The 16,031-nt window shown below is 38.6% G+C and overlaps 1 protein-coding gene across 10 annotated transcripts in view; it reads right to left on the reverse strand.

Moving 5' to 3' along the window:
• tenm4 (teneurin transmembrane protein 4) overlaps positions 1-16,031 on the reverse strand; it is a 264,928-nt gene that overhangs the window by 191,710 nt on the left and 57,187 nt on the right. For all 10 annotated transcript variants that reach the window (XM_036214986.1, XM_036214994.1, XM_036214992.1 and 7 more), the window contains exons 2-3: positions 10,723-11,009; positions 7,453-7,725 (exon numbers count right to left, since the gene is read on the reverse strand). In XM_036214986.1, coding sequence (XP_036070879.1) covers positions 7,453-7,725; positions 10,723-11,008 — 559 coding nt within the window. In that variant the 5' untranslated portion in view covers position 11,009. The remainder of the gene's footprint in view (positions 1-7,452; positions 7,726-10,722; positions 11,010-16,031) is intronic.

A 16,031-nucleotide genomic window follows, 5' to 3' on the forward strand; every position in this document is an offset into this window, starting at 1 on the left:
TAATTCAACAGACAAGAGTCCAAACAGACAAACACAAAACCATAATTAGATTAGCTAAAGTGAGGAAATTAGCTTTATTTTTTACACTGAAGCTGATCTTTTAAGCTTCAGAAAGTTGCTAAGCCAACAGGAAATTTTCATTTTTTTATTTGTTTTTTTTCTAATTACCTCATAACTTGTTTTGTTTAATGTGACAATTATATTACTGCAGAGGTGCACGCTGGTGTGGAGTTTAGCCATGTTGCCTCACAGTATAAAGGAGCTGAGGACAAACTCTATTTATTTTTTTAAATTGTTTTAAGCCAAATTTTGAACTACATTTTTTGACAGACTGTTTACTCTAAAAGATAAAGTGATGCTGGAAAATTCCCCTTTGCAAAAATTATTCTATTGAAGTGCACTAGAAGAATACTGAGTGTACACTAAAAGTGAGGCAGTAAATCGTGGTTTACTTTTTATTTACTATATTATCAACTTAAAGTGTTCCAATTCTGACAAATAGAATGGCTGATTTATGTCTCTATAAAAGTCTTTTTGATTTTGGTTGCTTGGAGCCAGCAGGTACTTTTTGTTTGGAACATCACGTTAGAGTCACACTGTCCAGTTCTCGATATACAGCTGATTATTTCGACACATGGGCAGGCGAGACAAGAACTTAACTTGCGATCTTCCAATCAATGGTCGACCACTCCACACCTGCGTCATGGCTCCCCCCTCCTTGTTTAGCATTGAAATGGCTCCTGTTGTAACGAGTCTCCTAGTGGTGACTTGGTGAACTGCAGTTGATTTCGGCCTAAGTGCTGCTGGTTTCCTTTCAAGCAAATGTAGAGTTTTTTGGTAAAACTAAGAGAAGAAAATTAATTATTTTTATACAAACTTGCAATTTCAAAGACTCCTCGGACCACCTTAAGAGTGCAAACAGGAAGTCGTATAAAAAGACATAGGGAACGGAGATCAAATTACAAGAATGTTTTAAAGACAGATGCTTCAAATAACTTTCATTCGATTTAAAACAGCTTTACAATGACAGACGACTCTCCAACCAATCAAGAACGTGGTTCTACATCGCTGTATATACAGAAGACTGAAGCATTTGGATTTAAATCTGGATTCTTATGGAAACATGAGCAGCCGGCCTTCAAACCAGCGTCTAATAAAGTAAAACACAGTGCCAAAACTGGCAAAGCGAGTGGAAAAAGTTCTGACTGAGGAACAAATCTGGTTATTTTGTGCATCCATCTTCACTCCTGCTCTTCTTCGGCACAGCAAGAAGCTTAGAGACAAAGTCAGGAGGAAGCAGACATGTTCTCATCACCAGGTTTATGAGTGTTGTTTGAAGTTTTGCAGCCCCGACTGAAGACAAAAGTTCAGAGTTAGAGCTATTAAAGTGTTTCAATCCCAGTACTTCCAGGAAAATACTCCGAATCATTGATCAACACTATTCCGAAGGACGATCCAAAGACTGTAGAGAAAACAGATGTTTAATCTTGGAGATGTACGATCCCCATCGGGCGCCGACAGCTGTTGATGGTCTGCAATCAAGCGCTCGCAGTTCATACTGGAGAGCGAAGGCAGGTCAGTCAGTCAGGTAAGCACTTGTTAAATTCAAAGCAGAAATAAATATCCCTGGAGTTCAGTTAGGAAATGTTTTACTTTTGTGGCTGGATTTAATACATATAACAGTAAAATTAATAATGAATTTCCATAAAACTTGTCATTTATTTTGCATTCGATCCATCTACTTCCACTCATTCGGGAAGTGTAAAGCCTTGTTTCCACTGGGCGGTCCGGTCCGGTAAGAAGTGGTACGTTATGGTCCAGTTAATTCTGGCAAGCGTTTTTTTTCTCTCAGTTAAGCCTCGCTTACACTGAGCGTTTTCATGGCGCATATGATGTGTATATCGCTAGCATGCAGCTAGCTCACCCTGTATCACACCGTCACCATGGAGACACACCAGGCCCTGCTGTTGTTCGCAGGCATTTTCAATTTGGACTGGTGGCCAAAAGAGTCCTTGGGATACAGCAGAAACCAGAATGCCTACGTGAGCACTATATTAGCACTTTCTATTGTCATCATCCCTTTCTGCCAATCAAAGAGTAGCAACAGGGGCTCCGCCCCAACCGTTCCATTCCACTTTTCAATGTACCAACTGTGGATGAGGTCCCCAAAAGGTACAGTTTGGAACTGTATAATTGGTCCATTTTACAATGAAAACACTCAAACACCAGACCGGATGCTCAGACTTCCCTCTCCTCTGTCACTTCCTCCAGCTCCTCTGAGGGGACCGTGAGGGGTTCCCAGGCCAGCCAAGAGACATAGTCTCTCCAGTGCGTCCTGGGTCTTCCCAGGAGACATCCTGGAGACATCCACACAAGATGCTCGAGCCGGTTCCTCTCAATGTGGAGGAGAAGCGGCTCTACTCACCCTACGGAGGAAGCTTGTTTCATCCGCTTGTAGTCGGGATCTTGTTCTGTCGGTCATGACCCAGAGCTCATGACCATAGATAAGTACTGGAACAAACATTGACCAGTAAATTGAGAGCTTTGCTTTCTGGCTGAACTCTCTCTTCACCACCACGGACTGGTGCAGCGACCGCATCACGGCGGACATTACACCAATCAGCCTGACAATCTCACGCTCCGATCTTCCCTCACTAGAACAAGACCCTAAGATACTTAAACTCCTCCTCCTGAGGGAGGAGCACTCCACCCACTTAGAGAGGACAAACCACCCTCCTCCGGTCCAGAGCCATGGCCTCAGACTTGGTGGTGCTGACTTTCATCCCAGCCAGCCGCCTCACACTCAGCTGCAAACCGCCTCAATGCATGCTGGAGGTCCCAGCTCGATGAAGCCAACAGGACAACGTCATCTCCAAAGAAAATACAGAAAATCCTGTGGTCTCCAAACCTCTTCCAGGCTCCGGTCGCACCAAGAATATCTGTCCATAAGACTATGAACAGAACCGGTGATGAAGGGCCAGAGTCCAACATGCACCAGGAACAGGTCTGACTTACAGCCGGTTATACACACCAAGCTATTACATTTGAGCACTTAAATGCTAGTTACAAAAATGAGTGAATTTAAAGTAATGGATTGGTGTTTTTTTTCTCCTTAATGGTTAAATATGTGCTCTGAAAAGACTGATTGATTTGTGAGGCTTCATCTGGAGCTGAAAGGTGAACAAAAACTCTAAAATAGACAGGTTTTTCCCTCTTTACTGCTTTGTTTTGATTAAAATATTAGCAATCATCATTTACTCATCTTTTTTCCCTAAAATTTGACGCTCATCTTGAAATTCTCTTGACACGATCACAAAAACATCCTGCAGCTTCATCCGGCAGCGCAACAAGAATGTGTCACGGCGATCATTGCATAATGACTTAAGAACCTGTGAGGCTCTCTGAGTCAGGTTTAACAGTTTATTGAGCACTTTTAAAGCATATATGGACCTGTCACTCAATACTTGCCAATCTGCTCTCAGCGAACACTTGAACTGGAGCACCCAAGCAATCTGTCATGACAGCTGCAAACCTCAAGTCCCACCATCAGGGCTGCTGATGCCGTTTCACTGAAAAGACTAATCGCTTAGCTGAAAAAAAGAAAAACGGTTTCATTTTTCTGGTTCAGTGAAATTAATCTGAAGTTTCAAAATGAAGTTGTGCAACAACAGTGTATAGAAATGGCTCAAAAGATGAAACATGTCAAACTTTTAAAGCATTTTAGTATCAAAATGCTGTACATGCGTGTGCCAAACCGCAGCTTTTGAACCGTATGGGTCATACACAATCCATTACACCCTATTTTCAACCATTAACATAAACAACATAAATCCAGCTGAATCAGATGGATTTATGCTGATCGTGTTGAAAAGTTTTACGGTATGTTAAAGAACATCAACACCAGATCTAAAGCTCTGGTATTAAAGTCAGTTTCACAGTTTAAAAAACATTTACTGAGCAGAGGTGAAACACTAAAAAATGCAACAAAAGTAAATATATTTGAATAAACTGAGCCTTAACAGCAACTTTCAGGTGGAGATGAAAGGCAGGCTGTGGTGGACTTCTCTGCTCCAGATACACGTCTGGATTTGGTGAACTTTTGGAGGGCGCTCCTCGTCTGATCGCTCGTTTTTCCACCACAAAGGTTTCTGCAGAACAAATGAATGATAGTGGGCGAGCTCCTGACATTTTCAACCAGTTTTATGGCAGAGGTCTGCGGAAGCCCATTTTTCCTGTTTCTGCATGACACGTTTGGATGCGTTTGGTGTGGAGGAATCAGACTCATAAAACCACCGACTTCAACCGCAACGGAAATTGCAAGGAGGTGAAAATGTTCCACAAGGTGAATGGGCAAAGGAGCGTAAAAAAAATCTGGTTGTTCAAAAAGAGAAAAGTGTGTTTGTATTCTAACAGTCAAGCGTCCTTGTACTTCAATCCCAATACTGCGGTTATAAGTCTCATCCCTAAAATGCATTGAAAACCACATTATCATCATCATATTGGCTCATCCTTCCATATATCTATGTCTAATATGTTTTGTGTTAAATGCACTTCCTGCTACCACTCTCTACATTGACCGGGCTAGGGACAGGCACAAGCAGGACACTGGTTTGTGCCCTGTTGAGGCTGCATTTATTTTATTTTTTTTAGTAAACTTTGTTTGTTTGTCTGTCTTTATATTTTTTGTCTTTTATTTTATTTTTGCATTTTGTTGCTATTTTTTTGTGAATTCCTGTTCAGACAGTTGGCTCCTCCCCCTCTGGGTCAGCTGTTGTTTAGCTGCTGACGCTCCGGATGGGGACTTGCATGGGTGGGTGGTGTGGGGGGGTAAATGTTTATATTATTGAGCTTTTTAAAAAAAAATCCTGTATATATTCCAATAGTAGTCAGTCTCTTACACACAGTGGGTCTAATAGGTGTTCACTATTTAAGACACTGGTCTCTAATAGGGATGTCCCGATCAGGTTTTTTTGGGCCCAATCCGATTCCGAGTCATTAGATTTTGTGTATCTGCCGATACTGAGTCCCGATCCAATACTTTGGTAACACATTTAAAACATGAACAAATTGAATAAACAGATTTGTGTTCCTTGTTTTTATTTTATTAACCTTCTTTTATCATTAAAAACTTCAATAGAACACTTCTATGAAGTAGCTTTAATCTTCTTCTTCGTCTTCACCTTTCGGCTTGTCCCTTTTGAGGTCGCCACAGCGAAACAGCCCCCACTGTTTTGCATCAGTGATTTGGCAGAGTTTTTATGCTAGATGCCCTTCCTGACAGGAACTATCGGGGCTACTATTGGAAAATATTTGATATGCTATTTATTTTGGTGTAGAGCACTCTTGTTACTCTTTGTACGAAAAATAAATAAATAATGATTTGATTTTGGTTTTCTGTATGTGGGGGAGGGCGTTCTGTAATTTTTATTTCTTTAGTTTAATTTTTGATTTTTTACGCCATCACAGGGAGTGGGGGAGGGGTAGTCACTGCATTTGGGGTAAAGAGCATTGCCCCCCCTTTGCCCATGCCTTTATCCCGCTTTGCCATCATGGTGGTTTACTTTCTTGAGCCAGCTCCGACGGCGGAGCGGAAAAGTTTGGATTTGATCGCATAACTGGAAAAGCAGCAAAAAACCACCAGAAGAAAAAAAAATCTGCTTTAATCCACACCACACACACACACACACTATGTGCTCTGCCTTTTGCTGTTCAGACGGAGCAAAGATGTGCGATGACTCAGCAGAGATGCTGGAGGTGTCCTGCAGGGGCTCCCAGGGGGCCAAAGGCAGCAGGAGGGGGGTATATAGCTATACATACTGCATTAGGGAGCTTTCAATGTTAGCACACAGAAAGAATTTCCATTTCTATCAATCTAATTGCGTTGATTGTTTTTCTCTTTAATTAGGGATCACTCTAGACATGCAGATTGTTTCACACATCAGCCTTCAATCACAGCTGGAGGTTTTCTCTTTGGGAGAACATCATAAAACACAGAAGCTTTTTCTGAAGCCGGGCTGCAAAAAAAGAAAAAAACATCCCAGCATCAAGAAAAATGTTCCAAAATTACAGTTGCTTATTTGCATGCATTAAAAGCGGGGTTAAGTAAGTCACATGTGAAGTGGGCCGAACTGCCCAGCAGCTTGACTACATTAAAGCCGAGTAAACGGTTTGTTGATTTAAATAGATTAAAGCACACACAAGCAGGCCTCCTCCATGGGTTTTAATTAACTTGCCATATATAAATTGTATGTTATCTGGCATTACTGAATTAAACAGTGAACACGAGTGCTCTTTCTGCTCGGGTGAGTGGAATAAAAGGCTACTTAGGATCTCGATCAGGTCACGCAGATGTATGATGCTGCAGCTACGGGATGCTGTAAATACTTTCCAGCAACTCTGCAGAGCAACTTAAAAAAAAAGTAAAGTCTTTTTAATTATGAGCATTTCCCTCCCTTGTCATCATCTCAGATGATAAAGCAGAAGGACGTCACCTTCTCTCCCTAAAGACGTTCCTGCAAATGGATTCCTCTTGGAAAAGTCATTTCTGTCAGTTATAATAAGAGGCTAATACATAACGCGATGTGCTCAGAAACGCAAAGTTCTCAGCTAGACGGTTAGAGTTCTGTACTCGACTCCATTATCGGTTTTAAGACGACCAGAGAACAAAACCATTAATGTTATGTGTTCAGCGGTATTTATGCTTATTGGTAACCTAAATGAGGGAAAACATGTAAATGTATATAGATATATATATATATATATATATATATATATCTATATATCTATATGCATATATAAGTTATATATATAACATATATATGCATATAGATGTTATATATTTACATACACACACACACACATATATATATTTATATATATATATATATATATATATATGTATGTATAGATATAGATATGTATATATAGTTGCTTGTTCTGAATTACTTCCAAACTAGAGGCGTACCCTCAGCAGATCTGCTTCTGTCTTTCTTATTCTTGACTCTAAACCATGTGACACACAAAGGACCCTCTCTGCTGGAAAATGCGAAGAGCTAACCACAAACACACATCTGGGTTCCCACATTCTGGGACTACAGTCAAAATAAGAACCTGTCTGACCCGGTTCTGTCTGATCTTGCACATGTGCAGTGATTCAAACCCAGAAACAGAGAAAAACAGAGCGAAATGAACCTTCTGTAGACTGAATCTAAAACACACATTAAGAACTGAATGTCCAAAAAGATATTTTTAGGATTAAATTTCAGGAAAACATTATGTATACTGATATATATAAATATATATACTGTATGTATATTGCTGTACTTAACACCTTTTTCTTTTCAAAGGAAAAACTTTAAAAGATTGGATCCAGTTTAACACTGGAACCAAACCCTGATGGAAAACAATCCTTGAGAAAGGCAAAAATCAAAAACAAAGACCAGCCCCTCCTACCGTTTTCTGTGTTTTCATGTTCCGTGTCAGTCAGGGTCAGGTTGGAGTTGGCCCTGCTGGAGAGACAGGAGCTGCGGCCCGACTTGGTGTTGCTGCGGCCCCATAATCTCACGGCGTGCTCCGGCGACATGATGCCGTCCGTCTCCGTGTCTGCGTCCGAGCCCACGCTGACCGAGTAGTCGCGGTGAGGCATTCCCATGTCACTCCTGTACGTGGCCACGTGTGACGGCAGCGCTTCTCCAAAGCCGAGGTCTCGGAGCGAGAAGTCCGATCCTGGAGAAGAAAGCAGCATTAAAATAATGAAGGAAAAATTAAAATATTCAAATGACTAAATTAAGAAAAATCCCTCCACAGTAATTGAGTTAAAGTAAGAAGTTTCACACTTTTAGAGTCGATTATTTTTTTTTATGTATTGAATCATTTTTTAATTTATTTAATTTAAAAAATGATGTTTAACTTAAAACATAATTTCTTCCACCTCTTAAATTCTAAAAATGCAAAGTAAAAGAACAGAAAAAACTTTAAAAAAAAAAGCTTTTCAAAAAGCAAAAGAATCAGTTGAGCTGTAGTCGCTTTTCCACTGTACCATTAGATCAGATATAAAGGGTGACGATCAATTATATATATCTGAAAAGTGAGGTGGAAGGTTGCGTGTTCTCCATGCAGTTTTAACAATGTCATGGTAAGTTCAAACCAGACACCCAAAGCTCTGTAAGTAATCGGGTCTTTCTAAGACCTCAAGTCTATCTTGTCATTAAAAAACAACGAATAAAAGCCACAGACCTAGAAATAGTAACTAACGGTTGGTGTAATTACAGAAAAACAATTGACTGTGGCTGTGGAAATGGACTGAGTAATCCCCAACAGGAAGCACACGCTGGCTCCAAGAGGCCAAAATCCCATTGACTTCTATTTAATAAACAGCTATTATTCAGTCATTATAGTGTTCCCCCACTTATTTGCTTTTCTTTATACACATTTTTTTTTCAGTTACTTGACTCTTCTGGCTTGTCTAAAAAATTCTGACAGCTCAAGATGCTTGTATGAAATTTTTGTGTCCGAAGGAGGTGCTGAGGTGTATCTCCGCACAGCGGAGGTCTGCGGGGCCCCGCCTGCGCTCCAGAAGGAGAGCGCGGAGGGGGAGCGGATTCGGTATTCTGTATGTTCTCGAATAAGGGGGGGATACTGTATGTTTGTCAGAATAACCATTCTTTCCATCTTGCTTCATTTTTTTAAAACATATTTTTTATTTTTTTACAACTTATTCAAGTTATAAACTGGCCAATCAGGGGCCTTAAAAGCTGTATGGGGTTTCAGCAGGCTCCCACGTCCAACATACAAAACATTTGAAAAATTTCGGACCAATTGCTGCCTATTGACAATGTCTGGCTCAAACATGGCCATATTGTAAAAAAATGGTGGCTGAATTGACTTTATTTTGTTGGACCCAGAAGTAAGCTGTTTTCTATGGGTGACATCACACTCACTTGGTCCTTTTCTCTTATACAGTCAATGAGAATAACCCACAATGAGAAAAATGATACCATTAACTATTTGGGTTGCCAGAATTCTTGGTATAAAAGGTCTATACCACGAAAAACCAACTTTTTAAACGTTTTATTGTTCATTATTCACTATAAACAACCCCAGAGTGGTATTTTGATCCATTAACGCATTTCTGAGTATATCCTCTAAAAACCTGTGCTTTCTGCTGCAGCCCCCCCATACTCATAAAAATGAGCAGGTTCTCACGTGGTGATGTCACAGATTGAGGACAGCCCCTTCCAGAAAGAGTCTGCGGTGCCAGCTCCGCCCCCAGGCTAACATAAACACCCACCCACTTTCTCAGCTGAGCTTACAGTGATCATCAGCCTAAATCAAAGTAGACTGTCCAGGAGACTAAAACTCAGAGCTGGTGCCATCCCTACAATCAAACCTGATAAGGAGGTCAGACCCGTAAGTAAATCATAGCTGAAATTATGCAGTATGAGCATAATACACAGGAGCTAATGCTACATTTCCACACACGTTGCGCCTCGTGTATGAACAGACAGCTTTACAAAACGCTACGAAAGAAACTTCTCTTAGCTTTTCATTTACCAGTCAGGAACGTCCTGCAGACATCTTTGGGGTCGCTGTGGTACCTCATACACTTCAAAATCCAGATCGGACTGTGAGTCAACAGTGTAAAGCTCCAAAATATCCATTTCATCCTTAAAAAAAGTTCGGAGAATGTATTTTTGCATGTGCAGACACGCGCAAGCATGTTGAGGAACACCGACTCTAAGATGACCTCATGAAACGGACAAGACGGATAGGGAGCGAAAGGCGGAGCCTCAGAGATCAAGCTGTTTTATTTCCGGGTATAAAGAGTTCACAAAAATAACTTGTGTTTCATAAATAATTTGTTTTTTTATTATTCCAAAGGTAACATATTATTATATTAATGGATATAGTTCACTCTATAAGACCTCAGAAAATCATGGCACCGCCCTCGGCAACACGCGTTCAAGAGGTCATTCCCAATAAAAGTTGCGTTTCCCGCTTCCGCTTACAAAACTCTTGTGTTTACACGTATAGTTACCCGCATTTTTACAAACCTTTTCAGCTCTACGTATACAACGTTCAGCCATTGGACGCACATTAAAAATTAAACCAGGTCAAACTTTGACCAAACTTGAATTTGGCTGACGTTTGAATAGCATCCTTTCTAATTCACAGAAGTGACAAACACTTGATCATGAAAGAGAAATGAATAATTGCGGTTTGTGCTCAGATGGAATACTATGACACCATGTGTTTCATAAATCAGAATGGGGCTGTGAAAGAAAAGGTCTAAAATTATGAGATTTGCCGCGCTTCAACATTTCACTCTAAGCCTCTTCCAAGATGGTGGACATGCGCTAGTATAGGGTAGCGACAGTCCTGTGTGAACACCATGGGCTAAATGTGCATTAAAGAACCAGCGTTCAACGCGTTCTTGAACATCCTTAAGCCAATGTGTGTGCAACTTTAAACTACTGCATATGTTTGCCAATGTTTTCATTGAAGTGTTAAACACGGGTTGTGCTAATTAAATGTATCTAATATTATTTCATTACCTTATTTGGGGCTTAGTATAAGTCAATTAAAATGAGTTTTTTTATTTTTTTATTGTTAACTATTTCTTTTATGTTGTTATATTGTCACACACACATCCTTTGTCGATAGGATTTTAACTATTTGTGTGGGAAAGGTGAATCACTGCGACTGTATTAATTCTGAGCAAACCTTGGCGGTTGAACTCGTCAACTTCATGGTGAACCATTTCCTTGACTCGGCTGCCGTACGCCATCCTGGATTCGTGGTCGAAGGCTTTAAGGGTTTCGCTGGAGCTGTAGGATTTGGAGTTTGTTTTGCTGTCTTCGCTGTCCGCAGAGGAGCTGGTGTACCGGCGCTCCGTGTCCTGCCGGGCCGTGAGAGAGCGGTAGGGTCTGCGTTCCTTCACTTCCATGGCTGCCTTGGCACGCCTTTCAAAATAAAATGAAGCTTCGGATTCCCGTTCAGTCTCGCTCATTCTGTGGAAGACAAAGCAGAGAAAAAAAACCCATCAGAGAAGATAAATTATTATCTTTCAAAACAAATGAAGTTTCCCTCTTGACTAACAAAAATGATCCCACCTGGGTTTCACTAAGCACTTAGGTAAGAACTTCCAGTGGAAAATACTGCTGTGATTAATATGTTTCAGCTGGAAACAAGTTATTCTATCTGAACTGATGTAGAGAGCAGCTTTTCAGTCCTTTAATAAGCGTGTCAGAGGCCACATGTGGTTTGGGAAAAGATAATTTTAAGAAAATAAAACATTGGCACACAGAGAACGCAAAGAGCACTTCAAGAATTGCGACTAAACTGAAGTGAAACTTGAAAAAGTTGCAAATCAGTTAGACTAATACAAAAATGACTATAATTTACCGGAGAGCATCAAGACGGAATATCTGGAAAATTAGAAAAGTACAGATTTATCCAGTTTGACAGACAAAGCCTAATTGATGGGGGCTGTTTTATGACTTGGGGTTGCTTTGGTTTTTAAATGCTATGTGCACTAAAGGAGTCTTAAGACGGCTGATTAGGAAGACAAATAACGATGAAGGAAACAAAGCAATGCGTGGTGTTGGAGTGCTTACGCACTAGAATGGTTCCACAAGTCCAGTTTGCATGGAAGTCAAAGCTTAAAAATGTTTTGCTTTAGAAACTGGACTCAACCTCCCAGAATCCTTCACTTCCTCACTAAATCACATTTACCAACAAGACATTGGCCCTTTCAGTTAAAAAAATCAATAACAAAGACAATAAAAAAAAAAAAATCACTAATATAAGAAACTGGTTTGATACAATTCAAGATATTTTGAGCATAGAAAAACTGACCTACACATTAAATCCAAATAGTTTCCCCACCACTTTGACTCCTCCCTAAAGGTGCATTCACACCGAACTTGATTCGTGCGACAAATTCGCTACTTGTCGCCTGTCAAAAAATGTGTTCCTGAGCTTGACGCCGTGGGTGGGAGGAGCTACCACCTAATGCATTTAGGATGATTGATTGCTATAGGGAACGGTTTCTGGAAATCTCACTTAGAATGTATAGAAGACACAGAAGACGTTGAGAAATAAGGTTTATTTATTGTGAAGAGTTCTACAAAAACATCAGTAATCATGTCTCCCTGTTTGGGTTTATTTGATTATTATTAAAAGATTTTCCTGGTACAGGAGGCTGTGTCTGTATGACAGCCACTTCCACTGTGTTTCTGTGTCTCTGTGACTGAGCTTGAAGGCTGTCATAATAACCCGAGGGGATTAATACGCCTAGTGTCTCGATGAGGCCTGAGCCGGCACCCTCTGCACCCAGGAGTGGCTCTCTGTCTGCCGACATATCGAGCGAGGGAGCTCCACTGCTGGAACGAAAGCCACTGAAAACATTTGTGCTTAAAGCTGAGTTCCTGATTGGCAGATACGACGCAGCGACCTGTCAAACTTCAGATATTCAAACCGTGTTCAGTGTGAATGCACCTTAATACTCCCGTTGTAGAGGCATTTGAGGCTTTAGCTACATACTCATTCCCCAGTTGTCACATATTGGCATACGGTTAAGGACCCCATCTGTTTCGGGTGTCCCCAACTTGCCTTTTTTTTGACATGCTGATAGTTTAAACTTTGAAACTGTTTTTAAAAAAGTGTTTCTAATTTGTGACAATTCAGTTACACATTACTTGAGAAAATAAAGTCAGAAAAGTAAGAATTTTTTTTCAGAAATAACTGAAAATATTCTTTATTGTGATATATTGTGATACGCATCGTTATTGTGATATAAAATAATTTATGTCGTGATATACAATTTTTTCCATATCGCCTAGCACTAGTCAAGAGTGAGATGAAGTTATTTCTCTTTCTTCCATTTATCAGAATTATGTGATTGTTTTAAAAGATGACAATTTTTCACCTTGACAAAGCTTATCGTTGAACCAACCACTACAAAAGACAATAGAGAAGAAAACCACATTAGTTGTTTTACAAAAAAGGAGCCTGTATTCAATATTTTAAGTTAAAGACCATGTTTTTGGTGTTTTTAACATGTTCTTTTGGTATTTTCTGATGATGGAGCACACATATATATATATATATATATAAAGAATATTAAGCTCTAAATTGCTTTCTTTTAGTATTTATTTATGCAAATCATTGTGAATCAGGAGCAGATGAAAACATGCAGTTGGAAAAAAGCTTGTAGGACCTCATTGTCCTACAAAACAACACAGGTTTTTTGATTTTGCCTAAAACAGCATTAATTATAATGAAAAGACCACTTAAAAATAGATCAAAAGATGATTAAAGTCTGACTTTAAACAGATCTACAGATAAGGTGAGCTAAAAGATCTTAACTTCCAACATGATCAGGTTCACATTTTCTATTAGTCTTTAGGGTCAAAGTTGGAAGATTGCAGTCCGGAGTTGTGAGGTTTACATTTTTACAGCCACTCACCTACAAACCCAACAGAAGCCCAGAAACTCACTGAACCACCTGCAGAAAAACACCTCATACGCGCGTCCCCAGACACTGCAAGCACGGCTCAGCACACACAGCAAAGTGCAAAAGGGATCGCTGGGATTAGATCAAATAAAATATGGCACAACAAATCTCGCTGCTGTGAATTTATGGCACCAGCCATCCACATATATTCTGCTTTATGTGCCATACAGAAAGGCCGGGTGTCCAGCTCCGTGTAAAAGTGGCAGGTGTCCTTCGATGAATTGTGTTGTTTATATGGCACAAATCATCTGTAGCCTCAAACCGAGCTGCCAGAAAACATCCTGGGCTACTCTGAACCAGCAGAGGTGATTAAAATCTGCATCGTAAAACTACAACTGCCAACAGAACACCGAGGGTAAGATCGATATCGAGGGGGAGGCTTTTAGTATTCAGCTATGCAGCTTTTTTTTAGTTGCTTTCAAGGGCAAAATATTAAGGGGGATATAGGAGAAAGAATAGATTTTGCTGTTTCAGTGAAACGCGGGCTAAATCAATGGATAATTGTATTGTAGTTAACTGATGATGCCTCGCAAGCAGCTCATTTGAGGTGACCGCGTCTTTTAAGATATTGAGCTGGATTAACAAATGTCAATGTGCAAGTAAACTGCATTAAAGGCTTGCTGGCTGTTTGCTTTGAAGCTCTACATTATTACAGCTACCACAGAGCACGAGGGCCACCATGAAGATGAAAAAATAAATACATTTACAGGAATAGAGGCATTAAACGATGAGAAAAGGACGTCATTTCAAGAGAATAAAGTCAAATATTCACGAGAATAAAGTCGTCAGATTACAAGAAAAAAAAATATTTATAACAGAATAAACCTGTAAAATTATGAAGAGATAATGTTGCACTTTTATGAGTAAAAGTTGTTAAACTATGAGAAATAATGTTGTATTTTTAAAATAATAAAGTCTAAACATTAAGTTGTAGACTAGTTGCAATTTTACATTTATAAAGTTGTACAAATTTGAGAAAAAAAGTGTAATTTTATGAGAATGAAGTCCTATAATTATGAGAAAAAAGTAGTAATTTTACAATATTCATAATGAAAAAAGAGTAAAATATTTACAAGAGTAAATTTGTAAACTTATGAGAAAATCTTGTCATTTTAGAAAAAAAGTAATTTTGAGAAGAAAAGTTACAAATTTATGAGGAAAAAAAGTTAAAAAATTGTAAGAAAAAGTTGCAATTTTCAAATATAAAGGCCATAAATATGATTTAAAAAAATGTAGAAACTTAAAAGAAATTTTTTTTTTACGAGAACAAAGGCCATGAAATATATAGCGAAAAAAGTTGTAGATTAAAGAGAATGAAGTCCTAAAATACTGAGAAAAAAGTTGCAATTTTACAATTGTCACAATGGGAAACAAGTTAAATATTTACAAGAATCAACTCATAATCTTATGAGAAGACATTATAATTTTAGAAAGAAGTCATAATAAAACTAAAAGACATTAAGAAAGTTGTAAAATTCTGAGAAAAATAGTCTATATTTAACAAAAATGAAGACATAAATTCATAAATTTTAAATATAGTCAGCATATATTTAGAGGATAACACAACCAACAACTTTACTTTCAAAAACTCATGGCTTTTTATTTCTAAAATTACATTTTTTTTAATCATAATTTTATGTCTTGGTTCCTGTGAAATTACAACTTTGTCTTATAATTTTATGAGATTACTCTCATAAAATGTTTAATTTTTTGTCGTATTTTATATGTTTATTGGATTAACATTATGACTTTTTTTCTCATAATTTTAGATTTTTATTTTCATTTTGGGACTTTTTTTCTACCAAATTTTACAACTTTGTAAAAGAATTAAGACTTTTTTTTCTCTCAAAGTTTTATGACTTTCTTTTTTATGAAATTAAGTTTTTTTTCTCATAATTTGAATTTATTCTCATAAACTGACATATTTTTTCCACATAATTTTATGTTTTTTTTCTCTTAAAATCACCAATTTGTCCAAATCATTTTTGAAATTGGAACTTTTTTTCATTTTATGAGTTTATTTTGATAAAACTGAAATAAAATTCCTCATCATTTGACAGATTTTTGTTTTTTTTCATGGTATACTCCATCGTAAACATCAAACCATTTGCCTCTTTTTTTCTTTTTGAATGATGCACATTTGTATTTAGAGAGCTATATATATATATATATGTTGCTCTCTTCCTCGCCGCTCTGCTTCCCAAACTTGTTAGGAAGCAGCAAAAATGAGAAGCACAGCTTTTTGAAAAAGAGATCAAAATTAATCCATGCAAATCTGGTAGTTTTTTTTCCACAACAATATGCTGTGTTGTGAAGACAAGGATTTTTCCACCAGATAAGCTCTTTATGAATACTGTATTAGATTTGCCCCAAACGGACTGGTAAACAAAACTGCTGTGTGAACTAAATTTGCCCCCGCTCCGAGGAAGAAGAGAAAAAAGTTTCATTGGAGTCATCGTTGTTGGGTTTGGGGGTCTTTCTTTGTAGGTATTGACAGCTGAAAAGATCCTGGTGA

This window comes from Oryzias melastigma, linkage group LG13, assembly GCF_002922805.2.
Source record: "Oryzias melastigma strain HK-1 linkage group LG13, ASM292280v2, whole genome shotgun sequence".
Lineage (NCBI taxonomy): Eukaryota > Metazoa > Chordata > Actinopteri > Beloniformes > Adrianichthyidae > Oryzias > Oryzias melastigma.